At 39.9% G+C, this 19,791-nt stretch overlaps 1 protein-coding gene across 7 annotated transcripts in view; it reads right to left on the bottom strand.

Moving 5' to 3' along the window:
• Positions 1-19,791, bottom strand: part of LOC144603650 (plasma membrane calcium-transporting ATPase 1-like) — a 105,564-nt gene that overhangs the window by 64,736 nt on the left and 21,037 nt on the right. For 6 of the 7 annotated variants that reach the window (XM_078417208.1, XM_078417202.1, XM_078417207.1 and 3 more), the window contains exon 2: positions 5,878-6,285. In XM_078417208.1, coding sequence (XP_078273334.1) covers positions 5,878-6,088 — 211 coding nt within the window. In that variant the 5' untranslated portion in view covers positions 6,089-6,285. Of the gene's footprint in view, positions 1-5,877; positions 6,286-6,376; positions 6,450-19,791 lie in introns of those variants that run through there. The other variant, XM_078417205.1, reaches the window with a different exon arrangement.

Genomic DNA, 19,791 nt, shown 5'->3' with positions numbered 1-19,791 from the left:
AAATGGCTTTTAAACAGTGGAAGGCTGATGCAAAATTAACACTAACTGCATGCCTGTGCTGCCAAAGCAGAAAGAGATACGAATTGTACCAAAAATCAAGCAGGCCAAAACCTCCAAAAAGGTACGACTATCATGAGAAGCTGCTGTTTCAACAATCATAGCAGGAAAATTTAAGGCAATCTGGGAGCATCTACAATGGACCAGATCATACTCAATCCAGACCATCGGTGCAAATTTAATGAAGAAGTAGTGTCAAGTAAAAGTGGTTGTTTATCACACCTGTATGAGACATAATCAGACATTACTGAATGCCAGTAGCGGATTAACTAATTGTCCTTCTACATGCACAATACCCAATAAATGTGCATTGCTCTTTGAAATAATATACAATGACAGATTTTATTAATTTGTTTCCATAGTAGAGGGGAATATATTTAAAATATCTATATCATTTGAGTTGAAATATCTTTCTCTGCCCACAGAGCCTGCTTGAACTGCTCAGTAATTTTAGATTTCCACAATCTCCAGAATTTTGCTTTTGTATTTTGCAGACCCACAGGGTTCCCATTCTGTAGTTGCTACAGACAAAGAGGAAATAGGTGACCACCAGTTAGTACGAGGTGTCGCAGAATGAAAGGTCTAATGAAGGGTCTCAACCCGAAACGTCACCTATTCCTTTTCTCCAGAGATGCTGCCTGACCCGCTGAGTTACTCCAGCATTTTGTGTCTATCTTCAGATTGAATGGGATAGTCCTCTTGTTATCCTATAGTTAAAGCCCATCAACCTCCATCTGAATAAAGAAATAATTCAATTTAGTGTTTTGCTTTAAATATGGCCGAGCTAATACACGGGACTCTGTGTCTCTTAAACCCACATTATATGATAAATACTTTGCCAATAATTTCAAAGTCTGTGTAACCATTTCTTATCGGTTAAAGTGGTTAGAAACATCAGGGGAAATTCATGAAAAATAAAATTAAAAAATAGAATTAACGTCTTTCAAAACTAAACAGGTTTTTCGGAAAGGTTTAAAACTTTAGGAATTTAAATGGTAAAGATCTAGGTCGCTGATGAAAGCTAAGAGATGAGGGATGCAAATAATTGAAATTGAACATCTTAGGTAAGATGACAAATTGAAGGAAAGTACAGGAGATGATGGAACAATGCTACCGGGGAAAAATTAACTCTGCAAAGCAGCGACCAGATTGTGTTTAAAAATACACTATTTTAAATTCAGGTTGGGAAGAAATAGAACAAGAATGAAGCCTAACTTTAACAACAGACCACACTAAAAGTGGTGATAGACACAAAAGGCTGGAGTAACTCAGTGGGACAGGCAGCATCTTGGGAAAAAAGGAATGGGTGGCGTTTTGGGTCGAGACCCTTCTTCAGACTTGACCCGAAACGTCACCCATTCCTTCTCTCCAGAGATGCTGCCTGTCCCGCTGAGTTACTGCAGCTTTTTGTGTCTATCTTTGGTTTAAACCAGCATCTGCAGTTCCTTCCTACACATTAAAAGTGGTGTTTGGCTTCGCAGATAAAACAGTAAAGAGATTGTGTTATTAAACGAGTAATCCAGGGGCCTGCAAAAGTGATTTGAGATGGGAGGACTGATAATAAAAGGATCTCCTGCAGCAGCATCTTGAGAATGAAACAACCAACTTGTTTTCCACTAATTTGTGGCCTCATCGTTGAAGGGAATGCTTCTTAATTCCCAGACTTGAAATTTTGCTCAGGCTCCTTGATGCCATACTGAAGTGAAATTGTGGTTTGAGGGACAATCACATTCATCTAATTTAGGGAATACAGCTTTTTTGGACAAAGCCTGCAACAAGCTGTGCAGCTAAGTAGCCTTGACAGAGCTCAAATTGAACAGCAAGGTTAATGGTGAGCAAATGTTGCTTGATAATAATTCTAACAGGTATGTTATGATGAGGTGAAAAGTAGCAAAATTAGTTAGATTGACTCTGTTTTTTGTGTTTGGGAAGTACAGATCCTCCTCAGGATACAAACGGCCAACTTATGTAGTGCCAATACACAGGAGCAAGAATTGGGAAGGCCGGCGGAATGGCTTTACTGGCTACTGAGAGCATCATCTGCTGCCTGAAAAAACAATTGCATCCATATTTCTGATTGCAATCGGTCCAGATTATGAACGGTTCACAGGAACAGAACTCTGCCGTAACAAGAGGACATGTAGTCAATTTCCTAGACACTTTAGAATTGTAAATAGTTTAAGTTTAAGTCTTCCTCAATGCAGTTCGGTTTCAGATCCCTTAAGCCTGTGCAATCTTTCCGCAATGTCAAATGGATCCAACTAAATATAGTTTATATAGTTTATATATGCGACAATTGCTGTGCAACACAGTATTGGAAATGTGATGATCATTGAAAGATTAAACTGCAAAAGCTCTCTGCTCCAAGTATGCAGTATCAAATACATTGTAAAACAGAGAGACAGACAAATTTGAATATCAAATAATATCAGGGAAGGTAAGATGGTAACAGAAATACTAAGCTACCTCCTCCTGGCTGTGGCTGCTGGTTCCTATGGATACTGCTGGTGCTCAGCATTACCACAGAAATGTGTCTCAAACTCACGTGAATCCACTTCAAGGCCAGGAGGGCCAGCTGTCACCACCTGTCATTGTATTCTATTGTTGAGCTTTACCTAGAAGCCTCAGTGTTACTGGTGTCCCCAGCATTATCTGATCCTGCACTATCTTCCCTTTTGCCCCCACCGACCCCATCCCCTTCCACCTATATCCTTCGCTCTGGCTTTACATTTCACTCATCTTCTCTCCTTATCTGACGCCATTTTGTCCCATCTTCATCTCTAGCCTGTCACACAATCCTGAAGAAGGGCACCAATCCAAAACGTCACCTGTCCATTTGCTCTACAGATGATGCCTGACCCAGAGTTCCTCCAGTACTGCTTTGCTCCAGATTCCATCATCAGCAGTTCCTTGCACCTCCTACACTATATCTGAAAAGGCATAGAATTTTTAAGGGGCTCTGCAGATATTTAAAATCAAGATATTTAAATTTTGTTACTAAGTTTTATATCTTAAAATTTATAATTTTAGTTTTTTTTCCCTCAAAGCCAGAGGCACATAAACTTACAATATCTGTCAACTTTAACACAAGGCAAAGCCTGTCAAAATCTGAAATGGGGATGTAGTGAGATGACATGGGTTAATTTATTGCCCAACTTGAGAATGGAGAGTCTCAATGATATTGGCACTTTGTACTCAATCCAGGAGTGTGGGGACCTCAGATGAATTTTGGCAATGGACCAGTTCCCAGAAGATCCAATACACTGTGCAAAAATTATATATACTCGATCATGATCGTCTCCTTTGTTTCCAAGGAAAACAGACCTAGTCTATCCAATTTCTTCCAATAATAAGCCCTCCAATTCAGTCAACACACTTGCAAATCTTTTCTGCACCTCTTCTGCTTAATCACTTCTTTCCATTTCCTAGTGTGGTGACCAGAACTACATATTATACTCTAAGTGCAGCCTCACCAACGTTTTGTACAACTGCAACATATCATCCCAACTCCGGTACTCAATGCCTCGGCTGATGAAGGCAAACATGCCATATTCCTTCCTCCCCATTCTGTCGATGTTGCCACCTTCAGAAAATGATGCGCTCGGACCTCATCTGTTCAACACCACTTCCCAATTCTGCTCTGGTTTAACCACAAAATACACCACTTTGCATTTGCCAGAGTTAAATTTAATCTGCCATTTTCTTGTCCATTTTCTCTATCCTGTTGTAACCTTACACAAACTCTTTCAGGCCACTACACCACAATGACCTCCAGGTTCAGGAATAGCTTCTACCCAACAACCATCAGACACTAACTAAACTACAAACTGTCTTAGATGCACGAGGGACATTCAGGCTTTTTTGGGTTGTTTTTAATTTATGAAATGTTTTATATTATCTAATCAGTACTGTGCTTACAGGCCTGTTTTGCTGCTGCAAGTAAGAATTCCATTGTTTTGTTTTTGGAACATATGTTATCGGATTTAAGTGTCATCTGCAAATTTACTAATCATGCCACCTACATTCTCATGCACTCAAAGGAAGAAAGAAACGGAATGAATCAGGGCAGCACAGTGGTAGAGTTGCTGCCTTTCTGCACCAGAGACTCGGGTTCAATCCCAACTAGAGATACCATCAGTATGGAGTTTGTATGTTCTCCCTGTGACTGCGTGGGTCTCCTGCAGGTGCTCTGGTTTCCCCCACGTTCCAAAGACGTCCAGGTTTGTAGGTTAAGAGAATAAGTAGGTTGATTGGCTTTGGTAAAAATTGTAAATTGTTCCTAGTGTGCAGGATAGTGCTATTGTACAGGATGATTGCTGGTCAGCGTAGACTCGGGGGGGGGGGGGGGGGGGGGTGGGCTGAAGGGCTTGTTTCTGCGTTGTATCTTTAAAGACTTGGCTTGAAACTGGTTTGAGATGGAAACCTTAAATGTAGGCCACTTAGCTGCAACAGCATGCTAACTCTGCTTTTAATGTATGCTGTCTGATGTTTAAATTCTTATCAAGATGACTTTTTAATACACCCATCATCATGGTCCAAGGTTAGTGTTAAGTCTTAGTTTCCAGGAAAAGGGCTGCTGTTCACGGCTGGAGAAAAACATTCTGACAAGATTTGAAGTTTACTTTGATTTTCTCAAATTTGATCAGAATAATTCCTGCTTATCAAGTATTTGCAAGCATGCTTTTTGGTAATTTAGAGAGTGGAAGAAGTTGAAAGGTGAATATTTTCACCATTAATGTGGAAACTGACCACTTTCAGATGGTACAGCCAATTGGCTGCAGGGAAGTGAAATTTTGGGATGGTCATGGGAGATAAACAACAATAAATGCTTGGAGAACAAGATAAATGTAAAATCTTGCAAATGTGTGAAATCTCATAACAGAAAATGTGTTAATTGTTCAGCAGGTTAACATCTGTGGAGAGATAATGTTAATGCTTCAAGTTAATGACCAGAATCAGTTGTGTATCATGATGGAACAGAGTGGAGGCACTTACAGGAACAGAGTGGAGGCACTTACAGGAGCATAGTGTCAAAGGCTGCGATTAACCGATGGTATGGCAGGGAGGGACAGATCACTTTCAAAGCTTGTTAGTTCTGACTTTGGTGTAAGCTGCCTCACTACTGTTTGAGGGACCAAAGGACTGATGACACAAAACTGCAGTTTAGTGCCTTCTGGATTAAGAATTAAATATGACCAATATAAAGTATACACCACACTAAAGGGTGATGCAATTCTTCACTCCACATTTGATGATCTTTAGAATTATGATAGGAATAATTTACAGCTTTGTATTTTCACTGAAGAAAATCATCCATGAAAGCACCAGTTGAAAAATCATCTAAATGATTGGTTGCCTACGACAACTGCTTTCATGAACGCAGCACGGGGAATTTATGTCAATAAAATCTTCACATCAAATGGATATGGAATATATTACAGCCAAAAAGCTGGAGTAACTCAGTGGGTCAAGCAACATTTCTGGAGAAAAGGAATAGGTGACATTTCAGGTCGAGTCTTGAAATGTCACCAATTGCTTTTCTTCAGAGATGCTGCCTGACCCACTAAGTTACTCCATCATTTTGTGTCTATCTTCAGTGTAAACCAGCATCTGCAGTTCCTGCCGACACATCTACAAACCAAGACATTTTCTGATCTTTACACTAAATACCACCTGCAAATTTAAAAGCAGGCTTCCAATGTTGTTAAATAAAATATGCGCAATAATGCCTTGAGTAAACCATGCTAATTTTTGAATTGTTAAGCTCCATGCTGGGAAAACTTGGCTTTGAAACACAGAATATAGAATGGAAAAGATTACCTTCTACAGGTGAGGTTTTCAACCTTGCACAAAATACTTCCATATTTCCATAACACTCTTCTATTTTCCGTACAGCGTCTATAGATCGCAGTTCCATAAGATCACGGAGCTCTTCAAGAGTACAGTCAAAATTCGTTTGACTTTGCCTTTCACGGTAATCATCTGTTGTTTTGCTTGGAAGGTACTTCACTGCATTATTCATGTCACCCATTTTTAAAAATCCTTAATGCAAAATCTTGGTGCCAAAAGAAAGCTGCAATAATCCAGGCAAATTTTGGACTCCAGAAGATGCAATTCCTCCAGAAAGAGTTGATCAATAAACAGACTGCATTATCCAGAAAAAATTCCAGTGTTTGACCGATGACTGGTTTCCATGTTCATTCACTTTAGCAATCCTTTGATTGAAGTCTATAAAATAAAAAGGTTAAATTTAATTAATATTTGCACACAAGAATACAACAGCAATTTGGAAATGCTGGGGAGAAAGTGAAAGCATTACGTTTTGGACCTTTTAACAACCAGGCCATCAGTTGTGAAATCAATAACGATTTTGCCCTTCCATCCATAGGGGGCTGTCAAGGAAAGGGTAAATGTTGAACAATCAAATCACCTGGATGTTCTCTTCAGGTTTCGATAGGGGATTTGCAGGAGTGAAAAGCAAATCTGAAAACCAATCGCACATGGACTTGCCTTATGAGTTAAAGATCTAGCTCCTTTCCAGGGGCATATTAATACTCACAGGACATTCAACACATCCCAACAACCACCTTTGCAGGGCTGCGTCCCCATAACTGTCCTTTAATTAAGAGGCATAAGATTTTGAATACTATTTTTTTCGCATTACCCCACACATATCCAACAGGTGTTCACTTGTTCCTGATTGTGCACACATTTATCTGGAGGGCATTTCAGTGTGACAGAAGGGTGTGCCTCGATTTTCCACTGGGAAGGTGTCCTTTTAACTGAACCATTTAGATATACAACTTTCAATCATGAAAAAAAGTTTTTAAAATCTTAATTCATTTGGAAATGTTGTACAATGTGCACAATTTGGTTTTGTGTGTTTAAGTCTGTGCCAAGGACGTTGCTGCAAAAACACGATTTTCATCGTACCTCCATCTCACCGTCTTTGTGCATACAACAATAAACTTGACCGACCTAAAAATAGTAGTTACTGCAGGGCCCTGTGGCACGGCAAGTAAACATAACTAATATCGAATACGGAAAAGGATCAACTGCAGGAAGCAAATCAGTTAAAGCTCTGGAACCAATGTTTTGAGCTTTGTTCCCGATTTAAAAAAAAAAAATAGTTCATCCACTGAGTGATTCAGCAATCTTTTTCTTTATGGTTTAATATTATCTGACTCATGTAGGATTCCTAAAAATACTAAAAATGGTTAAAGTTGGTTTTATAAATTTTATAAATTCCTTGGATGAAGATGGATATCAGAATGAATCTGCATTTCCAACTTTAAATTTTGGAAGAATTCTTAATCTCTCGCAAATATTGACCACAAAAGGAAAAAAATAGAAAAAGAATTGATAGAAACACAGAACAGAAGTTAGCAGTTGTATAAAAACTTATGGGTCAGAACTTGAAGAGCTCAGATAAAGCCAAATACAAACCCATCCGTTATCATGCCTCCAGTAACTGACATTCAGAAACTTAAACCTTCAGAAACAAAAAAACAAATTCTACAAATTCAAATTAAATTGTAAAATAAAGCTAAGCTGCCAGATATGTTGTTTCATTTCATAGATGCTCCCTGACCTGCTGCATGTTTCCAATGCGCTGTGCACACGGCAGCCAGCCAACCGTCGCTTGTCTTTTTCTTTTTTTTTCTCACTTTTAATTTAACTTTTCATTTCATTCCATTTTAATTTCAAGTTTTCATGTACCTTGTTGTGTGTTGTGACTGTTGGCAGACCACTTCCCTCCTGGGATGAATAAAGTTTTATCGTATTGTATCGTTTCCAGCATTTATTTCAGATTTTCAGAATCTGCAGTTTTTTTGATTTTCACTTAAATGTGAACAGACTTGTATTTGCCTATATTTCCCACGGCCATTCTTTTTCAGTTAAATTTGTTCATAAGTTCTAGGAGCAGAATAAGGCCATTTGGCCCAGCAAGTCTAGTCCACCATTCAATCATGGCTGATCTATCATTCTCTCTCAACCCCATTCTCCTGTCTTTGCCCCATAACCCCTGACACCCTTACTAATCAGGAATCTGTCAACTTCTGCCTTACAAATATCCTTTGATTTGCATCTTGAATTCCACAGATTCACCACTCTCTGACTAAAGAAATTCCTCTTCATCTCCTTTCTAAAGGTATTTCTTTTTATTCTGTGCCCTTTAGTCCTAGACTCTCCCATTAGTGGAAACATCCTCTTCACATCCACTCTATCCAGGCCTTTAACTATTCGGTAAGTTTCAATGAGGTCCCCACTCATCCTATACACTCTAGTAAATACAGGCCCTGTGCTGTCACACACTCATCACATGTTAACCTAACCATGCCTGGAATCATTCTCGTAAACCACCCCTGGACCCTCTCCAATGCCAGCACACCCTTCCTCAGCTCTCGAGCCCAAACCTGCTCACAATACTCCATATGCGGCCTAACCAGTGCCTTATAACGCCTAAGCATTACATCCCCATTTTTGTATTAAAGCACTCATGAAACAAATGCTAGCATTGCATTTGCCTTCCTTACTACCGATTCAACTTACAAATGAACTTTTTGGGAATCCTGCATCAGCACTCCCGTTCCTTTGCACCTCTGATTTTTGAATTCTCTCCCCATTTAGAAAATAGTCTACGCTTTTATTCCTACTACCAAAATGCATGACTCCACACTTTGCTATGCTGTATTCCATCTGCCACTTCTCAGCCCACTCTCCCAACTTGTCCAGGTCCTTTTGCAAAGTCCCCCCTTTCTCTACACTACCTGCCTCTCAACCGATCTTCATATCATCTGCAAACTTCGCCACCTTCAATTCCCTCATCCAAATCATTTACTCAGTGGTGACCCCAGCACTGACCTCTGCGGAACACCGCTAGTCACTGGCAGCCAAACAGAAAACACTTCCTTTATTGCCACTCTCTGCCTTCTGCCATCCAGCCAACTTGCGATCCATGTTAATATCTTCCCTCTGATGCCATGGGCTCTCATTTTCTTTAGCAGGCTCATGTGCGGCACCTTATCAAAGGCCTTCTGAAAATCCAGATAAACCACATCCACTGACACTCCTTTGTCTATCCTGCTATTTAGTTCCTTCATTCCTGCCACACGTTTGAACTGTCACAGGAAAAGCAGGTAGATTCCATGGTGTAAACTGCAGGGGAATTGAAGTGTTTACTGTACTTTAAACACAAGTCTATATCAGAGAAATGTCAATTACTTAAATAAACACTTTCTTCACGCATCCAGTCTGAATAGATTTTGCAATATTTGTTAGTTTCAGTTCACGACTGGCAGCATTTTTGACAAGGAAAAAAATTATATAAACACAATTTAGAGCATTTTTGAGGGAATAAGGACTTTTTTTCCCTTCAATACCTTCTAACCATTGGAATATTTCTGGCATTCAGCCCTTGGATATGTGGCATTGAAAATGTATCACTAAGATTGCTATTTGGCAGTTGTCATCCAGGAGAAAAATAAAAATTCTCCTACAAACCATTCCATATTTAGAAAATATTTCCACTTCAGGTCAGTTCATGAACAGAAACTGAAAAGAATGCAGGTTCAAATTCCTCCCTTGCCAGATTGGCAGATACCAGTGCCGCCTGGGGGAGTGTTGCACTGTTGGTTGCGCTCTCCACTGCATGCCCATGATCCCACAAACAGCAAAGAACTATCCACCGCTTGACATCACTGTTTATCCCTCAACTAACACAGTTTCAAATTCTGGCCATTCCCCTTTCCAAGAGCTTACTGTTTGCAAATTATTCCCGATATTCACAAAAACTGACACCAATGCACAAATAATATGATTGAGCATCCAACTCCCAGAGCAGGAAGACATAATTTACATCTGGGACATGCTATATTTAAATCTGATTGATGCATCACATCAGCTGAGGTATTACCATACCACATGTGACAGGCGTAGAGTTCTTCCAAAATAGTGCTTGGTCACAGACCATCATAAACCCACCTCATTGCAATTGCCTTAAGATTAAGTGTAGCTGTACAAAAGCCCACTTCACAGTCCACAATATTAGGTACATTAGAAGCCCTGTACCAGGAATCAGTCAGTGCCTAAAGGAGAGATTAATTTCTTTCCATGGTCTATTTAAAAGGAATGAAATTCTATCCAGTCAGCGATAGCAAACCACAACTTTGAACTGGTAGCTGCATTGGACAGAAATACGTTAGTTACAGAACTCTATACTTTGTGAGCTGGTTTAACATACTGCAAATGAAAGAAAACATTTTAGAGTTTAAATGGTTATGCAATTATGAGTATGAAACGCGATTCCATCATATTTTGATGGGACTGATGTGTTTTGCATTAGACTAAGTTATTAAAATAAACTCCGGTAGTTGCTTGTGGAAGGTGTCAAGCACTATTTTGGACTCTACAGCTGTCGTAAAGCATGTTCCAGTTACTTGTTTGAATGCGTTTGGTCTCAATCTAATTATTTAGAGCACAAAACAAAACAATATATACAAAGGTGGTAAAGATGACTGCACAAGCTGAAAGCTTGATGCAACATTTAAATTGATGCAATAATTATTTTACTGTGGTGGTGAGGAGACAGAAGGCATGGGGTGAATATATATAAAACAAAAATATTGGTGAAGTGGCAATGGAGAAACAGTCGACGTTCTAAAAGAGGGTCATTAATCCATGGCATCAACACTGCTTTTCTCCCCACTACTGATGCTACTGAAACTCCCGAGTGCTTCTCGCATTCCGTTTTTGTTTCAGATTTCCGGCATCTGCAATTTTTTTTCTCCACCTGCTAAATAAGTGTAACCCTATTGCTGAAGGAAACATGGTCTGAATGGAAAGTGCTTGAGCATTAACATTCAATATGGAAACATACAGTTCAATACATAATTCACTAGGATTGGTTTGATTACATGACTGGAATGTTATTTATATTTATCCTTCACTAATAAGGTTCAAGTACAAACATGATCTCAATGCAAGGTAACACATGTTACACTTTGTTGGTACTATGTATCAACACTTAACAAGCAATCCAGCAAGAATTCCAAGCATGTTGCAATTAGATGCTTGGCATCTGACATGTTGAAAAATTGATTGCTAAATTGATTCTTCCAATCTAGATTCATAGAACAAGTGAAAAAGTGTTAACACTCAAGCTAGTGTACTAAAGATAAAACAATCTTAATTCAGCAAATTCAGTTAAGATTACTTAACTATTCCTTTTCCTGTGCAATTTGACCTTCACATGCATATTTTCCTCACTGTTTTATTATAAGAGAAGGCTCACTAAATGATTATCTCATAAAAGTTAATCTAATTAGTGTATCCAAGGTCTGAAAAATCTATTGTCCATTGGGTTACAATACACCATTACAGTCCAATGCTGCAACCCTTAAGACAAAGAAAAATGGAAAGCTTCAAGGCAAAAACACATTATTATTCTAGAAATGGTTTAATGGATCATTTACAACTATCAAAATGTATCCCAAAGGCACGAATAATGCACTTTTTAGCTTGAATTAATGGGCAGATGGCCCACACTTATGAGCAAACAACCTTCCCTTATTTAAAGTTGTTAAAATTGGAAGAGTCACTAAATAGATGCAATGTTCAGTAAGAATAGGACAAACGGGAAGTGCATTGGCAAAATCGTTCATCTCTCTTAACATAAAGCCTGTCAAAATAAACTTGTTACCAAATTTAGATCCACATTAATTATTCTTTGTGTGCTAACATTTCTAGATTATATAGGCATTGGGCCACTCAACTAGATTATTGTTTGCAAGAGAGATTTTAAAGCAAATTTATACTCAATGTATTAAAATCTGACCTGTGTCAGATAGAATTGCAAATCTTAAATAATTGAGATATTCAAGTTGTTCAAGCTTAGCTGCTGCAGTTTGACCAAGTAATGCAAAACCAGATATTAGATTGCACGAACCACTTAATTTACAATCTACTGTGAATTATAAAAGCATGAATTCAAATTGGTAGCATGGAGACAAGATAGTGTTAACTTTCTTTGTGACATAATTTACAATGAAACTTGTATTTAGAGCACTGGATTTAGTTTTCAACTGTTGTAAATCTCCAATGTGATACAATTGTGACATTATTGTATACAAAGAAATGACCAACAAATTAAAAGATCAATGCTCTTTGAATCAAATTTGACAAATATCAGAAAGGAATAAACCAATCAATAAAAACAAATATACTTTCCCATCTCCTCTTCCTCAAACTCCAAAAAAGCTTTGAGAAGCCAATTTATATTCAACGATTGAGCTATATATTTTTTTTGCTTCATTTTCAGCATTGCTGAAATAAACAAAAGTGGATCATTTACTAAAAAATTGTAACATTTTCAATTTTGTTTCAGATTTGAGAGTTCTAGTTTTCGCCAAACTTTGATCTATCCACATCTTTTGCAAGTTTGCATCAATTGTTTTAATAAGCTAAAAGGGGCCCTCATTTGTAATATGCAGAATTCACTTTGTAGATGTAGATGGATTAATTCTCCTTCCTCAACCTTCTGCACTTCTTGCTGCTTATTTGCTGGAAGTAAGAGCAAGTTCCTTTGACGTTTTCAAATGCAGTTCCAAATAATTACCAGCGTGACAGGTGCACCACAGAAGCTACTGTTTTCATTCCTACTCCCAGTAGAAATACTGCATGCAAATGAACAGCAACATTAAGTGGCAACCAGAGATTTGTGAAAATACGGGGCAGGGAAGGCAAGAAGTTCATTGCATCTCATGATTAGAAAAGCTTAAATGGAAGTGTGGTAAAGGAATTTTATTTCATGCAGACTCACCTATACAAGGCTTAGGCCATCGGATGTAAAACGTGTTTAGGTCATTTAATTGTTGATTTTGTGGTTGGGTAAGGTTTGGGGAATGCGGAATAATTGCCAATGTAGCCTTATTGGGCAATTTCACATTGGAAGTTGCAGAAGTGATATAAGAAAATAACTGCAGACGCTGGTACAAATCGAAGGTATTTATTCACAAAATGCTGGACTAACTCAGCAGGTCAGGCAGCATCTCAGGAGAGAAGGAATGGGTGACGTTCAGACTGATGTCAGGGGGGCGGGACAAAGGAAGGATATAGGTGGAGACAGGTAGATAGAGGAACTAAGCATTGGTCTAGTCAACAGACACATTACAGTGCTCCAAGCCTGCACACCAACTACAAGGACAGCCTTTAAGATAATTGTAATTAGCATCTGTAAAGAGGCTTGACATTTGCACAAGGACAGTTTTGGTAAAAACCAGCAGATCCAGTAGCTAATTAACTATAAACCTTCTTGAATTTAAGATAGACACAAAATGCGGGAGTAACTCAGCGGGATAGGCAGCATCTCTGGATAGAAGGAATAGGTGATGTTTCGTGTCAGGACCTTTCTTCAGACCGAGACTCAGTCTGAAGAAAGGTCTGACCCAAAATGTTAAGGTCCAACCGAAAATCTATGACGCAAGAATATGGGGGAATAGAACCACAATACAAAATGGATTATGATTTAAAAGGGGTAAAAATGGCCAAAGAATGTAATGAAGATTAAATAATGGCACAAATAATAACAAATGGGTATGTATGAAATGACAGCCATTATGGAAAAATGGTTGCAAGGTGATCAAAACAGAGAACTTAATATTCAGTGATATTTGCCTTCTGGGAAGGATAGGAAGGAAGAAAAAGTTTGTGGGTAGTAATGTTAATAAGATATGAAATTAGTTGTGAGATGCACTATAGGGTCAGATGTTTAGCCCAATTAGGTGGAGGTAAAAAGTGCAAGAGAAAGACACAAGACTGCAAATCCTAGAATGTTGAGCAAAAAGAACAGACACTGGTCAGTACAAACTGTCAAACTATGTATAGATGTATAAATCAACAAATAATGCATGTGTAAAAAGCAATGCATTAATAACTGGTTTTAATCATCACTTGAGCCTGGGGAAACCAGTAAAGTTAGTGGTAGACATGAAGATTGGAATGAATTCAAAGTCCAGCAAATGCCAAAAACGACAGAAAATAATCCACGAGGACAACTTAACAATAAACAAGGAGAAAAGACATTTTAAGTATATAAAAAGGAAGAATGGACACATGAACATTACCAACCTTTTGTTGTTTAGATGGTAAAGTTATGGGTAACAGGAAAATTGAAAGAGTTAATAGTTTCCAACAGTATTTAAATTAGAAGATACGGCTAACATTACATTCATGCCGAATAATGCCGGGGGGGGGGGGGGGGGGGGGGAACGTGATGGGGGGGTATGGTATGTATTCTACATACCAGAATAACTGGTACTAGGCAACCTAATAGTCCCTTACCCTAGATGTCTGGATGCTAGAATCATGGTAGCTAGCAAGAACCATTAGTTACAATCTTCTCCAGAATCTAGGGTTCTGGAAAACTGCCAATTTGATGCCCCTATTCAAAAAGGGAGGCAGAAAGCAGTCCAATTATCCCAACAGCTATTATTGAGAGACTGTTGCTATTTCAGTCATAAGTGAAAAACTACAAAGGAATTTAAGTTAAAACTATTAGCATTTGTGTGGTTTACCTAGAAAGAAATATTCAGAAGCACGTACTGGAAAACTGACACATGTCCAAGGCAGGCCTTTGCAGGAGCAAACTGAATCTAATTTCCAGATTCACTGCCACACATTTTTTATCCAGTTTTCCCTTGAGATGTAATTGGCAATCTAAACTACATCTGCTGGTGATACTTTCCAACTCCAGCTCCAAATGTGCAGAAACTACTCATCAATATTAAGGAGGGCAGGATTAAAGAGTCCAGGTAGGAAAGGAAGCGTTTGTTGAGGGCATGGATCTGGCGTTGGATAAAGTACAGTTGGGGTCCATTGAAGGTGAGAGTGAGTGAGTGAGGCTGGAGCTGCGGAAGAGTCAGGGCGAGGGCCTGCTGGTGCCTAAAGAGTCCAGGTAGGAAATGAAGCATTTGTTGAGGGCGTGGATCTGGTAAAGAGTTATCAATATTAAGGACATCATTGATATCCAACGCTACACAAAATCAATCATTTTTAAAGGTAGAATATGATTAAATCTTTTGTACATAAATCTAAATGCAATAAGGGGATCTGATCAATCGATATGCACTCAGGAGTCCAGTAAGATCCTACCCTCAGAAAGGAGGCAACGCTAGCACAGAGCTACGATTCTCACAGCCAGGAATTACCCAAGACCGCACAAAATTGCAGAGAGTTTTGGAAGCAGCCCCGAACATCACACAAGCCAACGTCCCTTCCATTGACTCCATCTACACTTCATGCTGTCTCGGCAAGGCCACCAGCATAATCAAGGACCATTCTCAACCTGGTCACTTCATCTTCTCCCCTCTCCCATCAGGCAAGAACTACAGACGTTTGAAAACACATACCTGCAGATTCAGGGACAGTTTCTTCCCAGCTGTTATCAGTGAACTGAACCGACCTCTCACCAACTAGAGAGCGGTCCTGACCTCCCATCTACCTTAATGGAGACCTTTGAACAATCTTTAATTGGATTTTATCTTGCACTAAACATTATACCCTTGATCCTATGTCTGTGCACTGTGGACAGCTTGATTGTACTCATGTATAGTCTTTTCGCTGACTGGATAGCACGCAACAAAAAGCTTTTCACTGTAGCTTGGTACACGTGACAATAATAAATTCAATTAAACATTTCTGTTCTTAGAGTCTCTGGCAATCCCTGCTGCAAAAGGTTGTGGAGGCTGGATCATTAGGGGTATTAAAGCAGAAACATATTCTGAAAGATCAGAGAATTGAAACCTTTAGATAACTGACATGGAAGAGGACATGAGCCATGAACATGTTAAATGGCAGAGCTGGCTTGAGGGTGCAAGTGGCCTACTCTTGCTCTTATTTTCTGATGCTCTAAATGTTTTCATGGATAAATTTAAAATATAATTCGAAGTGTATTAATTCCAGTTGCTGATTCCAGGCTCTTCAGTTGCAGGAAACATCTCTTTGGTTAAACAATTTTGGAATTAATTTTTAATGGGATAAATTCTCCAGACTTCAGGGTAGTGCATTGTCCGGTTCAAATTATTACTCATAGCATAAGCCTCAAACTAGGAATCAATCTCGTGAACATTCATTACCTCATCTTTGAGATGCAAATATCCATCTGTCATTAAGAATAGTGAAATTGCACTCCAGGTATCACAAAAAGCTGGAGTAACTCAGCGGGTCAGGCAGCATCTCAGGAGAGAAGGAATGGGTCATGTTTCGGATCGAGACCCTTCTTCAGACTGCAGTACTCCAGGTTCAGCTTCAAACCTTGAACAATTAATTAACAACAGGATTCCTTACTCTTAAACCTCACACCTTATAACAGAGAACACCATCCTTTCAAAAGTACCTGAAAGTTAATGATGTACAAGGCTGATCGTATCTCCTGAATGCACGAGATTCTCACAATTAAAAAATATTTTGCTTTTCCATTCTTCCTGTCATACATTACAATGAGTGTGGTTTTGTTGAAGGAATGAGCAGCCACAGTGCTAATTAAAATGGTGAATCACAAAGGTAACACTTCTGGATTATTGCCCAAATTATATATGCATAACAAAGAGTAAATATCAGAGAAGTGAACACAGGGCTCGAAGATTGATGTGGGAGAAACAAGTTTCAATTTAAGGGACACAGGCAGAGGGAGGGAGCTGTTCCATTTGGATAGGAAAAGAACTGCAGATGTGGTACAAACCGAAAGCATCACAAAATGCTGAAGTAACTCAGCAGGTCAGGCAGCATCTCTGGAGAGAAGGAATGGGTGACGTTTCAGGTCGAGACCCTTCTTCAGACTGATGTCAGGGGAGGCGGGACAAAGAAAGGATATAGGTGGAGACAGGAAGACAGTGGGAGAACTGGGAAGGGGAAGACAGGTGTTGCATCTCCTGTGGTTGCAGGGGAAAGTGCCTGGGGAGGGGGTGGTTTGGGTAGGAAGGGACGAGTGGACCAGGGAGTTACGGAGGGAACGGTCTCTGCGGAATGCAGAAAGGGGAGGAGATGGGAAGATGTGGGATCCCGTTGGAGGTGACGGAAATATTGGAGGATAATTTGTTGGATACGCTGGCTGATGGGGTGGAAGGTGAAGATAAGGGGGATTCTGTCCTTGTTACGAATGGGGGGAGGGGGAGTAAGAGCAGAGCTGCGGGATATAGAGGAGGCCCTAGTGAGAGTCTCATCTATAATGGAAGAAGAGAAGCCCCGTTTCCAAAAGAATTAGGACATCTCTGATGCCCTAGTGTGAAACACCTCATCCTGGGTGCAGATGCAGCGTAGACGGAGGAATTGGGAAAAGGGGATAGACCTTTTGCAGGAGACAGGGTGGGAAGAAGTGTAGTCCAGATAGCTGTGGGAGTCAGTGGGTTTGTAGTAGATGTCAGTCACTAGTTTGTCTCCTGTGATGATGGTGAGATCCAGAAACGGTAGGGAGATGTCGGAGATGGTCGAGGTATATTTAAGAGCAGGGTGGAAATTAGTGGTGAACTAATTCTCCCCCTGTCTTCCCCTCCCCTTCCCATTTCTCGCACTGTCTTCCTGTCTCCAACTATATCCTTTCTTTGTCCCGCCCCCCCCCCCCCCCCCCGACATCAGTCTGAAGAAGGGTCTCGACCCGAAACGTCACCCATTCCTTCTCTCCAGAGATGCTGCCTGACCTGCCGAGTTACTCCAGCATTCTGTGATGCCTTCTATTCCATTTGGATGATCAGTTTGGGATTAATATTAGTAATAAATAATATTGAAAAAGCTGAATCGCAATAAATGCCCAAAACCTGAAGTACTACAGCCTGCAAATTTAGTCAAGTCAAGTCAAGTCAATTTTATTTGTATAGCACATTTAAAAACAACCCACGTTGACCAAAGTGCTGTACATCTGATTAGGTACTAAGGAAAAAATGAAACATACAGTAGCACGCAAACATAACAGCACATACAAAACAGTTCACAGCGCCTCCTCAATGAGCCTCAAACGCTAGGGAGTAGAAATAGGTTTTGAGCCTGGACTTAAAGGAGTCGATGGAGGGGGCAGTTCTGATGGGGAGAGGGATGCTGTTCCACAGTCTAGGAGCTGTAACCGCAAAAGCACGGTCACCCCTGAGCTTAAGCCTAGGGGGTGACAGCGATGCAAACATTGGATGCACTGACAGCAATCTTCCGAAATTCCAGACATGAATGGTTCACACAAATTGGATGACTGGAAGGCAACAGATTTAAGGACAGAGAGAAAACAGGAAACTATAGACCAACTGGCCTGATACGAGTGGGGGGAAATGGCAGAATCTATTCATGAGGGAGTGATAAACAGGATACCTAAAATACACTGGGAATGAGCAAAGACAACATGGATTTATGAAAGGGAAATCATATCTGATTTTTAGCTATTAGCTTTTTCAGGTTGTTATTAGTTGAATTGAATAGGGCTAACCAATGGATATGGTGGACCTGCTCTTTGGTAAATTCATAAGTGATGGGAGCAGAATTAGGCCATTCTGCCCATCAAGTCTACTCCGCCATTCAATCATGGCTGATCTATCTCTCCCTCCTAACCCCATTCTCCTGCCTTCTCCTCATAACCCCTGACACCCGTACTAATCAAGAATCTACCTATCTCTGCCATAAAAATATCCATTGACAGCCTCCACAGCCTTTGGTGGCAATGAATTCCAGATTCACCACTCTCTGACCAAAGAAATTCCTCCTCATTTCCATCCTAAAAGAACGTCCTTTAATTCTGAGGCTATGACCTCTGGTTCTAGACTCTCCCACTGGTGAAAACATCCTCTCCGCATCCACTCTATCCTGGCCTTTCCTCATAAGGTAACATGCAAAAGAATATTAAATCATTTCAGAATGATTGCTATGGGATGGGGAGAGCAATGGATTGGCATGATTTGTGAATAGTTATTGACAAAACCATAGGGATAAATGGCTAGGAAGGTTGGAAAATTAGGTGTATGAATGTTACAGTGATTGGTGCTAGGCTTCCAGCTATACACAATTAACCTCAATGCTTTGAATGAATGACACAAGTGTAATAAAACCCTAAAGATAGACACAAACTGCTGAAATAACTCAGCGAGTCAGGCCACATCTCTGGAGAAAATGGATAGGTGAGGTTTCAGTTTAGGACCCTTCTTCAGGCAATAGGCCTCGACCCAAAAATTCACCTATCCATTTTCTCTACAGATGCTGCCTGACCCGCTGACTTACTCCAGCATTTTACGTCTATCTTAGATATAAACTAGCATTTGCAGTTCATTTTTATTTCACAATATAATCCTAGTTTGCTACTGATATAAAGAAGGATGGATTGTAGAAAGGATGCAGAAGAGATCCAGGGATACACAGACAGGCTAAGTGAATACTAACGTGCAAATTAGTAGCAGTAACATCTCGCCCCTGCCACCTCCCCAAGAAAATCTCATCACATCAAATAGGTGGCCCCTAGTTCCAGCCACATCTTCAGCCCAAGGAGGAATCCTCTGCATGTTCACCCTACCAAAAATCCCCAGAATTCTATATGGACATGGACAGGTCAGATGAAATATAATGTCACCCACTTTAGAACTAGATCGATCATATTCCCACTCCCCGTCAATGTTTGAATATGGGCTGCTCGCCCTTTTGATACCATGGGTTTTCTTTGGAGCAGGGAAAGGGGCTGCAGCTCCTAATTTGTATGTGTGAAAGTTAGTG

The sequence above is a fragment of the Rhinoraja longicauda genome, chromosome 20, assembly GCF_053455715.1.
Source record: "Rhinoraja longicauda isolate Sanriku21f chromosome 20, sRhiLon1.1, whole genome shotgun sequence".
In the NCBI taxonomy this organism is placed as follows: Eukaryota; Metazoa; Chordata; class Chondrichthyes; order Rajiformes; family Arhynchobatidae; genus Rhinoraja; species Rhinoraja longicauda.
The sequence above is the reverse complement of the archived record's forward strand: the minus strand, read 5'-3'. Positions and strand labels throughout refer to the sequence as shown.